This window comes from Setaria viridis, chromosome 5 (genome assembly GCF_005286985.2).
Source record: "Setaria viridis chromosome 5, Setaria_viridis_v4.0, whole genome shotgun sequence".
Taxonomy (NCBI): Eukaryota; Viridiplantae; Streptophyta; class Magnoliopsida; order Poales; family Poaceae; genus Setaria; species Setaria viridis.
This window is the reverse complement of record NC_048267.2, coordinates 30,254,088-30,273,734: the sequence shown is the minus strand read 5'-3', so window position 1 is coordinate 30,273,734 and position 19,647 is coordinate 30,254,088. Positions and strand designations below refer to the sequence as shown.

At 48.0% G+C, this 19,647-nt stretch overlaps 2 protein-coding genes across 2 annotated transcripts; both read left to right on the top strand.

Moving 5' to 3' along the window:
- The first annotated feature begins 8,147 nt into the window (after nucleotides 1–8,147).
- Nucleotides 8,148–9,534, top strand: LOC140222984 (uncharacterized). Its single transcript, XM_072294248.1, has one exon. It carries the CDS (start codon nucleotides 8,471–8,473, stop codon nucleotides 9,425–9,427), a length of 957 nt encoding a protein of 318 aa, XP_072150349.1. The 5' UTR covers nucleotides 8,148–8,470; the 3' UTR covers nucleotides 9,428–9,534.
- LOC117855808 (proline-rich receptor-like protein kinase PERK12) lies at nucleotides 9,462–11,932 on the top strand. The gene is made up of 7 exons (XM_034738195.2): nucleotides 9,462–9,848; nucleotides 9,964–10,050; nucleotides 10,164–10,234; nucleotides 10,330–10,406; nucleotides 10,668–10,815; nucleotides 10,920–11,081; nucleotides 11,169–11,932. The coding sequence occupies exons 1-7, from the start codon at nucleotides 9,635–9,637 to the stop codon at nucleotides 11,394–11,396; spliced, it is 987 nt and encodes a 328-aa protein (XP_034594086.2). The 5' UTR covers nucleotides 9,462–9,634; the 3' UTR covers nucleotides 11,397–11,932.
- Nucleotides 11,933–19,647: the final 7,715 nt, after the last annotated feature.

Genomic DNA, 19,647 nt, shown 5'->3' with positions numbered 1-19,647 from the left:
GCGCGGTCCCTTCTCTTCTATAATCACGACTCACGAGCCGCCGTATCGAACGCAAGAGAAGAGAGCAAGCACATGGAAATTGTGAAAACTCGTTCCAACTCCATAACAATAATCCATTATTGCGTCACTGGTGTATTATACTTGTCGACACGTGGGAGACGCCACACGCTCCAAAATTTGCCACGGGACAACGATTCGAGTCTGGGCATGTGCCTCCTGATTTGCTGCAACACAAACCAAACCAATCTATCACCCGATCGCCAAGACCTACTCGGCGTGGGCAGGGATTCAGGGAACCAGGGACGGCCCGACGGATAGGGCGGCAACTAACCCCGCGTAGGTGTCGCCGCCTCGCAGCACCGCGACAGTACCTTCTTACTTTATTCACGCGTGTAGTGTAGCGGCGCCGGCGCGGCGGTGCGAGGGCGAGCCAGACCCCCGGCGCGGTTCCATACATGCTGGCATCGGTTGCACGAGCCATGAGGTCAGAGCGCGCCGGCAGTGCCCGCATCGCGGCCGTCCTGGACTCCTGGTGGCTTCCTTCCCGCCTGCTTGGAAGCGGGGGCGGCGCCCGCGCGCGTCCGCCTTCTCGGCCCGAGCGCGCCCGTGTGCCAAGTGCCGACTTTGCCGTGCTGCCCGAGTGCCGTGCATGCCTGACGCGTCGGGGGCCATCTGAAGGGCACTTTTCCAGGCGCCGTGAAACGTTTGGACTTTTGGCCAAATGCGCTACCTGTCGCACGGTGAGCTTTGCCGCCTTGCCACGCCAGTCGCCGCTTCTGCCGCCGCATCACCCTGGAGGCCTGGACTAGCATCTCCACTCCGTATATTCATTCCGTACTGGCGGCTTGTGTACGGCTACGCACAGCTCCTGGGGCCTAGTTCTCGGACTATACGAGTTACGAGCCAGCAGTTTCTATTTTCTCCCTTTCTATGTTTGAGAAGAGGATATACTCCAGGTTACCTGCTAATGGAGCGGGTTGAAATGGTTTTTGGGATGGGTTGTGACGTGGGGTGTGTTTGAATCGGTTAAAATGGGTTTTAGCATCTAATGAGTTGGGTATATCACGAGTGCGGGTTGGAAGTGGTTCTTTTTTCTTTCAGTCTGTATGGGTTTAACTGTTCAGCTCTTGACATGGGACCCATATGTAGATTTAGTTCATACTATTTGCACAAAGGAAAGGACTATCAAACTGAGTCATCTCCAACAAATTTCGACGATTAAATTTTAAATTTTAAGTGTGAACGCGAGGTTTAGTTTTACGGTCTAGCTTTGGACGCGAGGCCCATCTAAAGTCCAGCCGCGACAATTTGCATAAAATAGCGGACCGTCAAACTGAGTCATCTCCAACAAATTTCGATTAATTTCTCTAAAATTTTAAGGTGTTAATGTGAGGTTTTCGTTTTAGGGTCTGACTCTTTATGCGGGGCCCATATGTTCATAATTTCACATATCAAATCCATAGGTTATATCAATTGGTGGAGCGAGTAGGGTTGGGTTTAGATAATAAAATTATAGGACGGGGCGGGATGGGGGAATGAGTTAATTTAAAGCAGTTTGGGCCGGGTTTCAACTTATTAGCGGGGCTAATTAGGACCCGAACCTGGTGCGTTTATCTGAACTCTCGGTTCGCGTAGGCATAACGATTCCGATGACAGGCTTCCTTTCCCTTGCACAACCTCGTGATTAATTGGCCTTTTGGGTCTGTTCGCTTCAGCTTATAAGCCGGCTGAAAAGCTGAAACGGCTGATTTGTTGTGAGAGGAAAACACTGTTTGGTGGCTGATAAGCCGGCTGAATAAGCTGAAGCGAACAGGCCCTTTTGCCAGTACGAAGCAACTTGATTTGTTCTCTTCCACACGAGTCTTCCATTCCATCAGAACTGCTACTCTACTAAACGAGGAAATCATGCTAGTAGCTCAATCGATCCCTTGAGAGCTTAGCTAACAATTTAACAGGGTCAATTAAGCTTGTGCACGAAGCGAGCGCGTTGCGCGTGTTTGTACTTCGTGCATTTGGTTTTTTCTTTCCGTTGCACCGAAGAGTAGTACTGTCCGAGGCTGCTTACTGAATGACCCGGGAGCTCTCGTGGTACCAAGCTAGTAGAGCTTTGAGCACAAAACTTGCAAACTCAAAAAAGAATCCGAGAGGAACTGGACGGAAATGATCGGTGGCAAAATTCATACGGTAGCATTCATCAGGTGTCGAAACTGACTCTAATAAGAGCATTGAGCATGAGCGTGAAGCTAATTCCACCTGGTTTGGTTCCCCTAACTTATTTTTAGCACCCGTCACATCGAATATTTAGATACTAATTAGGAGTATTAAACGTAGATTATTTACAAAACCCATTACATAAGTGGAGGCTAAACGGCGAGACGAATCTATTTGGCCTAATTACTCCATAATTTGACAATGTGTTGCTACAGTAAACATTTGCTAATGATGGATTAATTAGGCTTAATAGATTCGTCTCGCCGTTTAGCCTCCACTTATGTAATGAGTTTTGTAAATAGTCTACGTTTAATACTCTTAATTAGTATCTAAACATTCGATGTGACACGTGCTAAAAATAAGCAAAGGGAACCAAACGCCGCACGCACGACACATGTGCTGCGTGCCAGCAAGAGCACCGTCTCTCGTATTAGTCAATCCGTCATTTTACCACATACGTGTGTTACCTGGTTTTTTTAGGCGGCAACGGTGGGCGGAGATCGCCCACCCGATGGTGTTTATAACGTCGGCGCGGAGTACACAAGAGTGGGGAGCAAATCACTCAAAAGCAGAAATTACATAAAAATGGTGGAGCACCAATCATCTAGGGGGTGAGGTCCAGACACCAGGGAGCCCTGATGGCCCATAGCCACACAAGGCTAGCCACCTCGGCCACCATGGCGGCGCAGAACACCATCTGGTTGCGGCTTTTTCAGATGACCCATAGCAATAGAGAGGCTGTGTGGCAGAGCTTCTCGGAGGGTAGGGGGACGGTGTCACTCAGCTCGAGCAGTCCTTGACGAGGCGCTCCAGGGTTGACCGCAGCCCAGAAGGCAGAGATGCGGGGGTAGGTGAAGAAGAGGTGTTCCAAGTCTTCCGGTGAGTCGGGGCAGTAGGGACATAGGTCAGTCCCCAGCCCACCATGGCGATGAAGAAAGCTCCTAGTGCGCGTGTTCCCATGTCGCAGGAACCACAAGAAGACCCTCCCACGTTGACAGGCGCGAAGTTGTCCCAATTGGCCTCCGCGAGCGGCGCGCCGCACCCGGTTTGCTTGAGCATCGGTACACCGCTCCGAGCGGAAGGTGCCTTCATGCCCCCAGAGAAGGTGACGACGATCCATCGCGGCTTGAGGCGGAGCTCGTTGAGGCGGCTGCAGAGGGTAGAGAGCTCCGCAACAGCAGCGGCGCTCAAGTGCGGTTGCATGGGGAGGAAGAGCGCCCCGGTCTGGAATGCGACAGCCACTATGATGCCTGGCGCCGTGCAATGGGAGTAGAGTGCGGGCAACGCCGTGGCGAGTGCCCCCGCCGACGACCAGTTGTCGTGCCAGAAGAGGGTGGAGTCGCCCCGCCCGAGCGCCACGCCGGTGAGCACCCTGTAGAGGGGGAGCGGCCCTTGGAAGACAATCCATGAGGATGTTGGAGGCGAGCGGCGTTCCGGTGAGTACCAAGACCTGACCCAGTCCGCCCAAGGGTTACTGTGACCGGTGACGAGCTTGTCCACCATCTTGAGAAGGAGGCAGGTGTTCTGAAGTTCAATGTTGATGATGCCGAGGCCATCCTCCTCCTTGAGCCTACACACAGTTGTCCAAGCGACCTGGCAATCCCCGCCAAAGCAACGTGGAGTGCCTTTCCAGAGCCTGTCCCGGCGGGGCTTGTCAATGCGCTCGATGGTGGACAGATGTAGGTAGATCACCGCCATAGCGTACACCTGCTTCAGAGACATAACCGCATTGGTCAAGATCAGGCGCCCACCGCACGTGAGGAGTTGCACGCGCCAACTCAGGATACACCTCTCGACGGGGATGGCCGGTTTGTCGAGGATGCGTGCAGGAGCTTGGTGTCGGAGAGCGGGAGGCCTAAGTAAGTCTGGGGCCGTGCGTTATCGTGCGTCGTTAACCGGAGGAACTTGGCGGGTAATTTCGAACTTCGTCTGCGGATGTGATCCGTGGTTAATGAGATCCGACTTTGTGGCGGAGGAGCAAGCCAGCATGGATGGCCTTCAGGTGCCCAACTCGCAAGGCAACCTGCTGCACTCCCGCAGCCCCACGCAAATATCATCCTGAATTCCTGATTATTTGCTCTTAGAATAATGAATTTTCGTTATCACGTGAGATCATTTCGCTGACAGATTCGCAGTCACTCGTCATGGCACAATACATGCTTCGCTTGCTTTGTTCAGTCAAACTCCTGCGAGTCCAGTCCCATGGAGTACGCCACGCCGGATAAGAGACCACTGCAACCGGCATGCACGCTCGCTCCCCCGTCACCAAAGCCCAAAGGCACCGGCGCCGATCCTTCGCTGTGGTGGGTGGGCTTGTTACTTCATCTCGGGCAGCTCCGTCTTCCCTCGTCGTCGCCTCGTTCCAACGGCTCCACTTTTTTCCAGCAGCCACTGATAAGCTCGGCCGCTTTTATTAGGACATTCCACCCGTCATGGAACGCCGGGAATATTTGGCCCCGCTTTCCGAGCAGGCATGGAATGTTCCGTTCCAGGTCCAGTCCCACTACAATACAATGCATCTGCCATCTTCTGCAGGCTGACTGATCTCTAATGGGAAACAAACCAGTACTAGAAGCGGTGCCCATTCCTCGTGGTGGAAAAGGGCATACTCCGTGACAACGACACGGATGAAAGCCGCAGAAGTGCTGTGGTCGCGGCTTCTAGAACAGAATGTCTTTGTCCCCCGGACTTCGTATCCCGGATTAAGGGGGTGTTTGGATACGAGGTGCTAAACTTTAGCAGGATTACATCGAATGTTCGGATGCTAATTAGGAGGACTAAACATGAGCTAATCATAAAACTAATTGCACAGATGGAGTCTAATTCGCGAGACGAATCTATTGAGGCTAATCAATCCATCATTAGCAAATGATTACTGTAGCACCATATTATCAAATCATGGACTAATTAGGCTTAATAGATTCGTCTCGCGAATTAGACTCCATCTGTGCAATTAGTTTTATAATTAGACTATGTTTAATACTCCTAATTAGTATCAAACATTCGATGTGATAGGTGTTAAAGTTTAGAAGGGACTGAGTGTATACCCACACGACCAAGATTGGACAGTGCTGCACGCAATACTGGTTTTGCACGTGAGCGCTTGCAGCGCTTCCAGCAATCAACACGGGACACGATATAAGGGGTGTTCGGTTCCTTTGCTTATTTTTAAGTCCCTGTTACATCGAATGTTTACATTCTAATTAGGAGTATTAAATATAGACTAATTATCAAATTCATTGCACAGATGGAGGCTAATTCGCGAGACGAATCTATTAAATCTAATTAGTCCATGATTTGACAATGTTCTGCTACAGTAATCATTTGCTAATAATAAATTAATTAGGCTTAATAGATTCGTCTCGTGAATTAGTCTCTATCTGTGTAATTAATTTTATAATTAACTCATATTTAATCCTCCTAATTAGACTCTAAAGATTCGATGTGACACGGACTAAACTTATCCCAACATCCCTATCCACCCCCTTAGTGAGTGGACTCCAAAAGTGACGTGATGATCCTACTGTTTTAACTCTTCCAACTCATGATTAACTGTCCACGGCTGTTTCGTTTTCAATTTTCAACTCGTGACTAACACATACTAATAGAATCATTAACACGTGAGATGCAAACAATTTTCCTTTCCTTTCACTTTCTCTTTTTTCTCCTTATATTTAATCTACCACTTTATTTCTGTATACTACATTCAAATATATATGTTTGACTAGAAAGAGTTACATATACAAAAATTATATTCAATAAGTTGTGTGTATAATTTTTTGAACATAGAAATGGTAACATATATAAGTTATTTTGTAAAAGTTATATTAGTACAATTATATGGTACAAGTTGTATGATAATTTTATCCGGTAAAAAGTTATGCGTAAAAGTTGTGCTTTGAAAAAAATTATGCAAGAAAGTTATCATGATAACTTTGTTTACTAAAATATGTGTAAAAAATTATATAAAAAAGTTATGATCATATTTTTTTCTTTTAAAAATTATACGCAAAAATTATGTTCATAAGTTTGTACCTTCAAAAATGGAAAGTTGCAGAGCTGAAATCTTCCCCAAAAAAAAGGAAAGTCGCTGGTTGGTCGGGAATTAGATGCACCCTAGTGCTGCATCTGTTCCACATGGACATGGTCGTTACTCAAGCAGCCGCGCAGTTCGAAAAACAAATGCTCCTTCCAGATTGCCTCCAGTCCTCCAAATAATGTGCGACTTGCACAACATCTACCTACCGATCCATCCAAACAGGCAATACAACCTCTGTTACTAGAAGCACTGACAAGCTTCCGAGTTGACTTGCAGGAGGAGAGCTCCTCATCAAGCGGGTCAACGGCTGGAGTGGATAAGCAGGCAGGCCCTGACTAGCTACGGGTCCCACGGCGGACCTGCCTTGGGTTGGGTAGAGACGTGGAGTCACACAGCCTTTTGTGCTCTTGATCCTCCTCAATCAGCAGCTAGCTGGTGGACTGGTACTCCAAGCAACGAGCTCTGTTCCTTCTAGATGAAGGGCGGACCGGCTTGGGGACCAAGCAGCAGGAAGCTTCTTACTTCCGAGAGTCCTTGCCGGCCTCGGCTTCCTTGGCCTTGCGGCTTCTGTTGGTGGGAGCCAGCTAAGCTTGAGTAGTACTACCCTTTGTCAAAAATAAAAAAAAGCTTGAGTAGTAGAGGAGCAAATGCTGTGATCTTTTATTTTTACGCGTATGTAATACGGTCTTGCCAAATTAATAAAAGGGATTCGAATTAAGGAGAGGCCGGTTCTTCCTTCATTAAAAACCTTTAGGTGCGAACTACTGTGTTCCTTAAGAAATTTATTGAGAAATCAGGTTTGGACCAGCCGTGACTTTCTACTCTGAAAAGTTTGGAAGTTCAATGTGCAGTGCCCCCCCACGTCCTAGACCCTCCCAAATTCAGAGTGGTTTTTACGCTTGATAAATTTGGTAATGGATGATACAGGGTGCTGGGAGGTTGATCTGCTAGTGATGTGATGGTGTCTTAATGACGTTTTGACATTAGAGATAGAGATTCTATTTTTTTTAAAAAAAAAGGGGAGGGGCAACCATTCTAGATTGATTAGCACCGTTGAAGCAAAAGGCAAAACACAAGAATTATCGCTGAGAACACGTGATGGAGGATGGTATTCTTTGTAAACAACCCAAAGTACGAGTAGGACATGTATTAATAAACATAGTGGAACTTCGTGCATATGGCATGTTTCTTCCATGGAAAACATGAAAAATATTCAAAGCTGCATGAGGAATTGAGGATCGTTGCACGAGTATCTACAAAATTATATGAATAAAATTATACCATGCATAGTTTCTTAAAATTCATATTTGAGAAATTCTTCCATCTGCGAGTACCTAAAGTCAGCGTGTGAATATTCCAAATATATACTTTTTTGAGGGGGTTTCAAATGCACTTCAGCATGTGCTTTGTTTGAACTTAGAAGTAGGATTAAACAACTCCTGAAAATGCCATGGGCCATCATAACTGCAGAAGCCCAACTTAGAATGAGTTACTGGCCCAGATGATTTTTATTGACTTGGACTGGTTGGGCTTGGTTATGATGGGCCGCACGCCTACAAGTTCACAACTTACCTACCTTCTTTGTGCTAGTTTTTCCATCCACAATTCAGGAGAGTCTGCTACATTATGAATTTTTGTCAAAATTTTCTTCTCGAAGTTTGGAACGCTCTCATTTGCGGTTGCGCTACCTGTACATTTCATTAGCCATAAGTATCCTCAATTCTCACATCTTCTGCACCACCTGCATTGTACCTAAATTTAGCATGTGCAACCTTAATTTAGAGAGGTGAAGAGCTAGCTCACGTGTCCATCACTGCATTGGCATCGTCTTCCTGACGAGCTCAAAACAATCAAGTTGGCGGCGGTTTCCTCCTACGGCCGCCCATGTTTCTCGATGCTCCCTGCAGCTGCTCTGTTCCACCTCCACCCATTCCAAGAAAAGCAAGACAAGGAAAAACAGACGAAAAAAATTACGGAGGAAAACGGAAAAGGGCACAAGCACAATACGCGGCGGCCGTCTTCTCGCCAAGGCGAGGCTCATTCCGTGTCTCCACGCTGCCTAGCTCGGCCTGCCTGCCGCCGGACCGGCGTCTCCCGATGCCACTGTGAGAGGCCCGGCCGCTGCCTCCCCGCTGCCGGCGTGCGCTTGAGATGCCATTCCGGCTCCTAAAGGATCCCCCAGAACGACGACGGCAGAGGTGAGCGCGCGGCGGCGCTGTGATGGCGCGCGTCCTCATGGCGTCGACCGAGCATCAGGCCTCATCCCCCGCGGGAGGGCCGCCGGGGCCGAATGCGCCGCCGCCGCAGTCGTCGGCGCCACCCCCGCCGAAGGCTTCCTCGTCGTCTCCGCCGCCGCCGACACCACCGCCGCCTCAGCACCCGCCGCCGCCACCGGCGCAGCAGTCTCCACCGCCTCCGGCACCTTCAGGCCAACACAGCCCGACGTCGCCGTTCGAGCAATCTTTGATAAAGTCGAGTCCGCCGGAGAAGTCGCCGACGGCGTCCCCGCCTCCTCCGGCTTCGCCTCCGCCCTCGCCGCAGCCGACAAACCAGTCCCCTCCTCCCCCTTCCCCGTCGACGTCGCCCCCGCCGCCCCCTCCGCATTCTTCGCCGCCTCCACCCGCGCCATCAACGCCACCATCGCCTCTCGAATCGACCACGCCCCCGCCACCCTCGTCTTCAGAGACAGCTGCGAGCCCTCCACCTCCCCCAAATGCCACGTCCGGCTCCGGATCAAAAACACCGCCGCCGCCGCACGAGGCCCCATCGACGCCGCCAGACACGGACGCTCAGGCACGTCCGGCCCCGGGGAAGAGTCCGGCTCACCAGATGCGGCCTCCACCAATGGGCCTTACGGTGATCATGCCAGCGTCCGGCTCTCCTTCAGGCACGTGGAGGGGCCAGCCTGGCTCCGGCGCGATCGCCCCGCCGCTGGGTCCCCCCGCGGGAGGCTCGGGCAGCAACGTGAAGACGGAGGTGCTCATCGTGATCTCCGTGGCCGGGCTCCTCCTGTCACTGGCCTCGCTGTTCATCTTCGCGTGCTTCAACAACAACCGGGGGAGGCGGCGGCAGTCGCTACCGCCACGCAAGAACAACGTCGTCGTGCCGGAACGTCGGTGCCCGCACCCACCCGACATTGTTCACCTGTTATATCATTCATGCCTTCGCAGCTGTTAAATTAAACGCGGTTGTTAATTATTTACAGACGTGGTTTCGCCGGACGTGTACCAGCTGTCGAACGGGGCGGCGCCGTCGCCGAGCGGGACGAACTCGTACGACCTGTCGGGGTCCAAGTCGTGGTTCACGTACGACGAGCTGTTGGGCATCACGGGCGGGTTCTCGGCGGAGAACGTGATCGGCGAGGGCGGGTTCGGGAAGGTGTACATGGGCGCGCTGGGCGACGGGCGGCGCGTGGCGGTGAAGCAGCTCAAGGTGGGCGGCGGCCAGGGGGAGAAGGAGTTCCGCGCCGAGGTGGACATCATCAACCGCATCCACCACCGCCACCTCGTCACGCTCGTCGGATACTGCGTCACCGAGAACCACCGCCTCCTCGTCTACGAGTTCGTGCCCAACGGCACGCTCGACCACCACCTGCACGGTCTGCTACCTAGATACTACTCGATCCGTAGCTTGCTTTCTTCTTCGACAGGCATCCATGAATGAATCTTGTGGAGACTTTGTTGCTGAATGGGAGTGTTGGATGTGATCTGCAGGAAAAGGACTTCCCGTGATGGATTGGCATAAGCGGATGAAGATTGCGATCGGCGCGGCGCGTGGGCTGACGTACCTGCACGAAGACTGTAAGTGACTGACGACAGTTAGTTCGTCTTCATCGTGCGATGCTCCTATCCTTGGTAGCTTTGTCACTCTGTTTCCTACGGCTAAGAACTGCCTCTCGTACGTTAATTTGCAGGCCATCCTAGGATCATACACAGGGACATCAAGTCGGCCAACATTCTTATAGACGACGCCTTCGAGGCGAAGGTTAGTTGACTTGCAGCACAGAATTCAACATCCCGAAGCTCCAAAGCCTGACTCTGTATGTTGTCTTGGTATACGACGACTGATTTGGCGAACAGGTTGCAGATTTCGGGCTTGCTAAACTAACCAACGACTCGCTGACTCATATCTCGACGCGCGTGATGGGCACGTTCGGGTAAGCAAAGCATCACGTCGCTGTTGAACTCATCATAGATCAATCACGTTACGGTAATGGGCTAGAAATAAGCCTTCTCGGTTGGCCCAACCAGCAGTTCGTCTTGGAGATTATTGTAGGCTTTGGGCTTGTAGCCTGGCCTGTTTTGTCAGAAAAATTAGTTGCCTTGCGTTTGCTGAATCCATCACATCGTCTACCCTCTGAATATCAATCAATTTTTTTTCTCTTTTTTTGCGATTACTGAACAGCATTGCTCCGCAGGTACATGGCACCGGAGTACGCATCAAGCGGGAAGCTGACCGACAGATCCGACGTCTTCTCGTTCGGTGTGGTGCTCCTGGAGCTCATCACCGGGCGGAAGCCCGTGGACGCGTCACAGCCCCTGGGAGAAGAGAGCCTAGTCGAATGGGTACCTGAACCTCAAGTGGTTTTGTCTTTCTGTTACCATCTCCTGGCATATACACCTACAGTTGGTGTCACGTCGCTGCACTCATGCGCAAATCCTGCTTGCAGGCCCGGGTCCTGCTCATGGACGCCTTGGATACGGACGACTTCCGAGAGATCGCCGACCCCGCGCTGGAGGGCAGGTTCTCCAAGACGGAGATGCGGCGGATGGTGGAGGCGGCCGCCGCGTGCGTGCGCCACTCAGCCGCCAAGAGACCGAAGATGGTGCAGGTATAACCAGCACGCTCTGACCCACTGGCATAAGTGTCGTAAGCTACTAGCACTCCTCGTGTCCTAATCGAACGGTGGTCTGGGAAGGTTTGGCGATCGCTGGACGTGGACGAGTGCTCGTCGGACCTGACCAACGGCGTGAAGCTGGGGCAGAGCACGGCGTACGACTCGCGGCAGTACTCGGCGGACATCGAGCTGTTCCGGCGGATGGCGTTCGCCGACGACCTCTCCACGGCCGAGCTCGGCGCTGCCGAGGGCGAGGACGACGGCCACCGCGGCAGCAGAGCAGGTGGTTCTTCCCGGGCGCGCAGGTAGACGACAGCAGACCAACACCTACGCACGTGAACGACGTGATACATCATGTCCGTCTGCGGTCGCCGTCGGCTCGGTCGATCGCGGGACCCAGCCGTGCCGTGACCCGACAGCACGCGGCACAGAGGACAGGCGGGGCAGAGCGGGGAATCGAGGAGGAGGAGGAGGAGGAGGAGGTGGCGGCGGCTTCGTTGATTGAGGCAGTGAGCCTAGCACGGTGTCTGTACGTGTACGTTGCTATTCCTGTTGGTACCCTTCTTGTGTGTGTGTGCAGCCGTGCATTCGTGTCGCTTATAAGATGAAAAAAAGAAAAGAAAACCGCTTGGCCAACGGTAACCTTTTGGTGCATGTGTTATGTGTATGTCTAGTGGTTGACTGCAGACCAAATTGGCCGGGCGCTGTGGAGCCTGCCCTGGTGAGCAGCATCTGCAGTGTAGTGTACGTGGTTCAGCTCATCATCAGGTGCGAGCCGGCCGAACGCTGTGGCTGGTTGCTAGTGCTGGCCGGACTCTTGACGCAGACCGAATCCAAGGCCGTATTATTTGAAGCTGAATACGAATTATAGGACCTAGTCAAACCGATTTGACTAACGCTCTTCCGGCTCCGATTTGTAGTGAACTCCAGTCCGAGCATTTCCTGGTAAAACTATCCGGCCAGGCAGGAGCAGTCCCACTACCTTCGGACCATGGACGTAGTGTCTGTTCTTCTATTCGACATATACTGCTTTTGTCGGTTCCAAAGAAAAATATACGATTGCACGGTAGGAATCTCCAAGCCCTTGTTTACTTCACTCTTAACTCCCAACTTTAGCACTATGCAAAAAGAAGATTCCCCATCACATCAAACTTGCGGTACATGCATGGAGTACTAAATGTAGACGAAATCAAAAACTAATTGCATAGTTTTGTTGTACTTTGCGAGACGAATCTTTTGAGCCTAATTAGTCAATATTTAGATAATAATTCACAAATACAAACGAAACGCTACAGTGTCGCATTTATGGCAAAATGCTAATTTTGCAACTCCCAACTTGGAAAGTAAACAATGCCCAAGTTGAATGTTTTATTGCGTTAGGCTTGAACTTACCCCATACTTTGGCATCTGACCGTCCGAATATCCAAGCTGGATTATCCTACACTTGGTCACTGGGAAAGTGAAAACATGTGGAGCAGGACAGCAGGAGTACTGCATGGAAATAGCGTGCCGGTGTTCGGATCTTCTCCCTTTCACGTCTTTCACGACAAGCACACGAACATGAGAAAGTAGATATGAAGACAAGAGGCAATATAGATGGAGCTTTTTTTTATTCCTCATATCGATATATAATAGGGATGCTCCTCCGATATATATACTCCGAACTAAGCTTAAAGTTTTGGTAAGAGCCTACAAGCAACCGGACAATGGACTAGGACTTCTAGTCCTCTTTTACACCCATACGAAGTCCGGTTGTTTTACAATACACACTTTTACATATGAGGCAAGGGTCCAATTATAGTGATGTCCTGATGTGTTTTTTTTGAAAAAGAGCTGATGTGGTCGTATACGCAGGGTACAGCCACACAACGCAAACTGGTCCATGCTTTTTGTAGCACTACGGCTCTACCAGAACAAAAACCGCCTCCCGTAACCGTAAGGCCTACCCATACCCAGAAATAATCTGGCGGAGAAACAAACGGATAGCTAGCTGCCTGCACGCGCGTCATGCTGCTCTTACATAACGACCCTTCAGATTTCAGAATAGAGAATGCCGTGGCACAGGAGGAAAACGAGCGGGCTTAATATATACACACTGCGTCGCGCGCATTGTATTCGTAGTGTATGAATGCCAAATATATTAGGACTGTTCCACGTTCCACTTGTATCGATACAATCTAGAGCGGTAGGCCGTATTCATACAAGACTTGTTGCAATATAATATGAGGTCATGGTCTTATAATTCTGCTCGCACGACTTGTTTTCTTTTTTCACCTTGACACCTTGCCTGGAAATGAAATGCGGCTTCGGGGAAGCGACTCCCTGCCCTAGTCACGCAGCGATTACGAGCGAAGCAGAGCAAGCACGCTGAACAAACGATTTTCTTGTGTGCCCTGTCCCGTTTCTTCCCGGTGATTGGTCCGGAGTAATCAGAGAGGCTCTCAACAGGAAGTGAACTTGTGATTGGTCCGAGTCCACGTCCGCGCGCACTACCACGCCTTGGCCGGTCCTTCTTCCACATCAGTACCTGTTTGACACAGGGAGTCAGGAGCCAGAAATTAAGGGCATGGATGACATGTCCTGCGAATGAATGTTTAGATACTAATTAGAAGTATTAAATATAATTTAATTATAAATTTAATTGCACAGATGGAGTCTAATTCGCGAGATGAATCTATTAAGCCTAATTAGTCCATGATTTGACAATATGGTGCTACAGTAACCATTTGCTAATGATGGATTAATTAGGCTTAATAGATTCGTCTCGCGAATTAGTATAGGGGTTCTGCAGTTAGTTTTATAATTAGCTCATGTTTAGTCCTCCTAATTAGCGTCCGAACATCCGATGTGACATGTTTAGGACATGTCATCCAAACAGGCCCTAAGAACTAGTTTTGGTAGGACTTCAACTCTTCCAAAAATAGCTCCAGCTCTGACCCTGCTCCTCTAGTGGAGCGGCTTTTGTGGTGAATATGGAGCCGGTTTGAAAAATGTTTAGCAAAACAACTTCACCTATATTTTGATGGTTGCATGGAAGGGTCAAATGTCCAATATGCCCCAGCTATGTGAAATGAATTTTATGTTTTCTCTCAATTTATAATGCCATTTCATATGAAATCAAAACGATTAATGCATATAAGTATGGATTATTCAATGATCAATATTTTTCTTTTCTTTCTCCATTTCTTTTCTACCTTATCCATTCCCATTAGTTCCTTATCTTTTCACTCTTACCTTATCCAATACTTCGACCCTCCTCCCTCCTTCCTCTGCCCCCCCTCCCGTTCGCTGACCCTCCATCATCCACTTCCGCTCCGGCCACGTCCCCAGGCACCGCACAAGGCTCCGGCCCCACCTCACCGCCGTCCTGCTTTGACTCAGCCGCCTTCTTTCTCCACCTCCGCCTCCACCCCACTCTTCCTTCCTCCGTCCCGTTGCCCCACAAGCAGCGCGTGTCTTTGGCCCCGCTACGCCGGTCCCATCACAGGCGCCACCATAGCTCCAGCGCTGCTGCTGGTGCCTGGCTGCACTCTCCACTCCCCCAACACCGACGTCGCGCCGCCTCTGCTGCTCTCTCCCGCCGCCGTGCTGCGTCCACCGCTCCTCTTTTCCGACTAGCCGCTGCTAGTCTTAGTGCTGCAATGGCTACCGCCCAGGGCATTCTGGTACAAAACAGCGCAGGGACGGGGCGAAGCCGGAGGAGCCACTATTTTTTGGCTTCTCCCTCCCAATAAAAAAGAACTCCAGCTCCTTCATGGCTTCACGCGAGGAGCTATTCTTGGAGTGCCCGTTTGGTAGGGCTTTAGTAGAAGCCGCTGCTGGAGCCGCTCCTGAAGCCTCACCAAACGCACCCTAAAGTGGCAGGACTACACTGCATCAATTTTCAGTAGGGGCCTGCATGTGTCCGACTTGTTCCAGGAACCACTTCTGGGGAAGCTCTCTGTATTTGTGCACCAACACGGAGGCCGTCCCTGACACCGGACCCGACTCCCCCAAATGATGCCGTCTGCTCTCAACTGCTGCACCGGCAATGCTCGGTGCGAGCACCACTCGCCAATCGCAGCTTGGCACGTGAATGACCCAACGAACGAACTCTCCCTAGGTGTGTTGTACTGTGCTCCTTTGCTTCGTAGCCGCAGTTTGAAACACGTCCCATGTACAAAAAGTTGAGAGAACTCATGTCATGATGTCTGTAATCTGGAAGGAGTTTAAAGGACGACTCAACAATCTAGTGTGTGTTATCATTATTATAAAAGGTACAAAATTCTCTCTTGCCCAATAATTAACTACTTCTTCCATCATACGGTCGCTCATTGCCATATCACATGGTGCGCTTTCAGTCAAGATCCGGACAGTTAAGAGAATCTCTGATTCTAAAATCGGAGTAGCAGGACCATCAAAACCTTTGGTCCGCGTTGCTTGCATGGCGTGGCTACTCCCGCCTCCATTTGTTGGAAGCTGACAAGCGTAGTGTAGCTACCTTTTCTTTATAATGAAATTTATAATGGAAAGAGTTCGAGCTTCATTCCTTTAACAAAAGGGAATCGGTCCACACATTATTACACGTAGTAGACCAACGCTACACGCACCATCGCATAAGGTTTGAATAGAGTATCCAAAATATAAAAAGCCAATCCGTAAACTAAATGTTCATCCATGGGAAGCAAAAAAGCGAAGAGCCGATGCCTCCAGTGATTGGCATGCCTGGATCATCGTCTCCTTTATCTCATCACTGCGCTGCAACAACGCCCACTGCCGAAGCCAATGCGTTTCCCTGATAAGAACCTGCATAAAAGTTTTTGGTTGGCATTTATCAAAAACAACACATTTCTTGTGAGCCAAATTGCCCAACACAAAGCCACTGCCCCTGTCAATAAGTGTGGGTTTGGTTTTTGCCCCACCTGTTTGAACCATTGATGGAACAAATCCTCAAAGTTCAATGTTGGTGCAATTCCAAAAACAATATGTACCGCACGCCATAGAAATCTAGCGTATGAACACTCAAAAAAAAAGATGATGGATAGTCTCTTCCACGCAACAAAAGCAACAGATCTTGCTACCATTCCAATTTCTCTTAGCTAGATTGTCTTTTGTAAGGACTACCCCGTTTTTAGATACCACATAAAGATTTTCATCTTCTTAGGTAACTTTGTACGCCAAATTTCCTCAGTGACTTTTATCCCACTATTAATCATATGCTTATACATGGACATCACCGAAAAGGATCCATTAACTTGAAGGGACCAAACAAAAGTATCTCTACCTTCCTGTAAGTTAACATTCAAAAGTCTTGCTACCAAGTTATGCCAGTCTCTTAGTTTATCTCTAACTAAAACTCTCCAAAAAGAGATGTTTAGAGGCATAACTAAATACATTCGCAACTGTAGCATATCTTCTACGAACGATATTATATAGGGATGGATATTGGGATCTTAATGTCTGGTTACCCAGCCATATGTCCTCCCAGAACCTTATTTGCGTTCCCTCTTGCAATTTAAAACTGCCCATGCTAAGGAACCGGTCCTTCACACTCATTAGGCTCATCTAGAAATGCGAGTCACTTAGTTTCTTCATAACTTGGCCTAATGTCTTGTTATTTAGGTACTTATTTCTTATTAATTCTTTCCAAATCCCATCCTCATTGCATAGCTTAAATAGCCACTTACTAAGTAGGCATTTATTTTGTATATCCAGATTTTGTATACCCAAACCACCTTGTTCTTTTGTTTGACACAAAATTTTCCATTTAATTAGTCTATATTTTTTCTTATGTTGATCATTTTGCCAAAAAAAATATTGATCTATAATGCTCCATCTTCTTTAGAACTCCCCTTGGGACCTCGAAGAAAGAGAGCATGAACATTGGTAAACTAGATAAAATTGAATTAATGAGGACCAGTCTACCACCTACCGATAACAACTTACCCTTTCACCCACTTAGTCTCTTTTCAAATCGTTCCTCGATAAACTTCCAGTCCTTGCTACTCAATTTCCTAAAATGCATTGGGATGCCAAGGTAGCAAAAGGGATACGTTCCCAACTTACAACCGAATAGCCTAGAGTATTCTGTTTCATGTTGTTTTGCTTGCCTAAAGCAAAAGACTTCATTATTGTGAAAATTAATTTTAACCTAGATAATTGTTCAAAGACACATAACAATAATTTCATGTTCCTTGCTTTGTCAATATCATGGTCCATAAAAATCACAGTGTCATCTGCATATTGCAGAATAGACAAACCGTCCTCTATTAGGTGTGGGACTACTCCCTTTACTTGCCCTACATCCTTAGCCCTAGCAATGATGATAGCCAACATGTCAGCCACTATATTAAATAGTATTGGCGATAATGGATCACCTTGTCTCAGCCCCTTTCTAGTTTGGAAATAAGATCCCATTTGTTCATTCACCTTGATCCCCACATTCCCCCCTTGGGTGAAGGCCTCTACCCATTTGCACCATGTTTGTGAAGAACCCTTCATTCGTAAGGTTTGTTGCAAGAATTCCCACTTCACTTTATCATATGCTTTCTCAAAATCAGTTTTAAAATGACTCCGTCTTGCTTTTTTGTATGTAGCTCATGTATAGTTTCATGTAGTATAACTTCCCCTCCAGTATGTTTCTTCCTGGAAGGAATGCAGTTTGTGAAGGTCTAATTATCTTATGAGCTACCTTTGCTATCCTGTTGGCGGCCACCTTAGTAAAGATCTTAAAACTAACATTCAACAAACATATCGGTCTATATTGCTGGATCTACCTTGCCTCACTACTTTTTCGTAGTAAAATTATTGTACCAAAGTTTAAGCTATGGAGAATTAGGGTCCCATGGTGAAATTCTTCAAACAAAACCATCAAGTCATCCTTGATAATGTGCCAGAAGACTTGATAGAACTCTGGAGGGAAACCATCCGAACCTGGAGCTTTGTTATGCTCCATTTGAAAAATTGCTTCCTTTACTTCCTCTTCGGTAAAATTTGCAATGAGCTAATCATTTTCCTCAGTTGAAACCTGAGGGATATCGCCTACACGTGACTCATCCATGGATACATTATTTGTACCAGATGGGCCAAAAAGATTTGAATAATATTTGGTGATATACTTTTTTAGATCAGCATCACCACATATGACTCCTCCTTCCTGCTCAAGACGGAACATCCATGTTTTTCTATGTTTCCCGTTGGCCACTAACTGGAAATATTTCGTGTTTCCATCACCTTCTAAAAGGTTTCATTTTTTTGCCCTTTGGTACCATTTTAGTTCCTCTTTCCTTAAAAGCTCTACCAACCTCTCATTTAGTACATGTTTTAGGTTTACTTCTTCAGGGCTCAACATTGTTGTTTCAGCTTTTTTGTCTAATTTGTCGAGCTTATAAGGTAGTTTTTTTTTCTTTTTTTTGCATGCACCACTAATATTTTTAGCCCAACCTCGTAGATATTGACGAAGCCGTCTAATTTTGCTTGCTATTTCTCTAGAGGTGTTTGGCTCTCTTGCACACTATGCCAAATTCAGAAGCCATGTCTTAACCCATCCCGTAGTAACCATCCGAGTTCGAATTTGAACAACGGTTGACTCCCAGATGTGTTTGAATCTCCCATATTTAAAAACAATGATGTATGATCTAAAATCTCACGAGTTAAAGCTTGGACAATGGTATGTGGAAACTTGGACTCCCAATTTGTACACGCCAACACTGTATCTAATTTTTCAAAGGTCTAGTTTTGCAGATTATTTGCCCAAGTAAATTGCCTGCACGACATTGCCAATTCTCTATAGTTAAACGCATCAATGATTGCATTAAACAGGAAAGGCCATGCACTATATTAAAGTCACCACCTAAGATGGTAGGTAAGGTTTCTTTAGTGCATAGTTGTACTAATTCCATTAAAAAAGCTTCTTTCTGCTCATGCTGAGCAGCACCATAGATTGACACCAGATTCCATTTGAAATCATCTTCTTTATTCCTAATTTTGAATCTAACAAAATATTCCCCCTCCTCTATTTCTCCAACATCAAAAATCAGCAGGTTAATCCCTATCAACATACCACCAGAGCGACCTTTAGGGGGTTTGGCATGCCACAAAAAACTCTTTGTCAACACATAAGTTCTTAAGAAAAGACTTTGAGAAGGCACTCCTCCCTGTCTCTAATAAGGCTATTAAATCAAGTCCTAACTCTTTCGTAAGATCCGACAAGAATTTAAATTTTCTCGAGTCCCACAAACCATTACGGTTCCAAAAAATCCCTTTCATTTTAACAACAATTATCTTTTATTTCTTACCCCCCCCCCATTTTGTTCTTTCCATGAGAGCTCAAATTTTTCTTACGCGTGAGTCCTGTAGAGCAAGTGTTGGTTCACAGTCCTAATCGCTTACCCCCTCAACTAAATCCCTGCAGAAGAGATTCAAATCTAATGGGTTAAGCTCTTCAACAAACTCTAAATTTTCATCACTAATTTCAGCTAAATCATTCTGTATTGTGTGTTCATCCTTATCTAGCTCCCACAGCCTACTCATCTTAGTGGATTTCAGCTCACTAACAAAGGTATTACAGTTAATAGAAGAA

Coding starts and splice junctions, on each gene's coding strand:
- LOC140222984 (XM_072294248.1), top strand. CDS start 8,471: ATGGCGCGCGTCCTCATGGCGTCGACCGAGCATCAGGCCTCATCCCCC.
- LOC117855808 (XM_034738195.2), top strand. CDS start 9,635: ATGGGCGCGCTGGGCGACGGGCGGCGCGTGGCGGTGAAGCAGCTCAAG. Junction 10,051..10,163: donor GACGTACCTGCACGAAGACT/GTAAGTGACTGA, acceptor GTTAATTTGCAG/GCCATCCTAGGATCATACAC. Junction 11,082..11,168: donor AGAGACCGAAGATGGTGCAG/GTATAACCAGCA, acceptor TGGTCTGGGAAG/GTTTGGCGATCGCTGGACGT.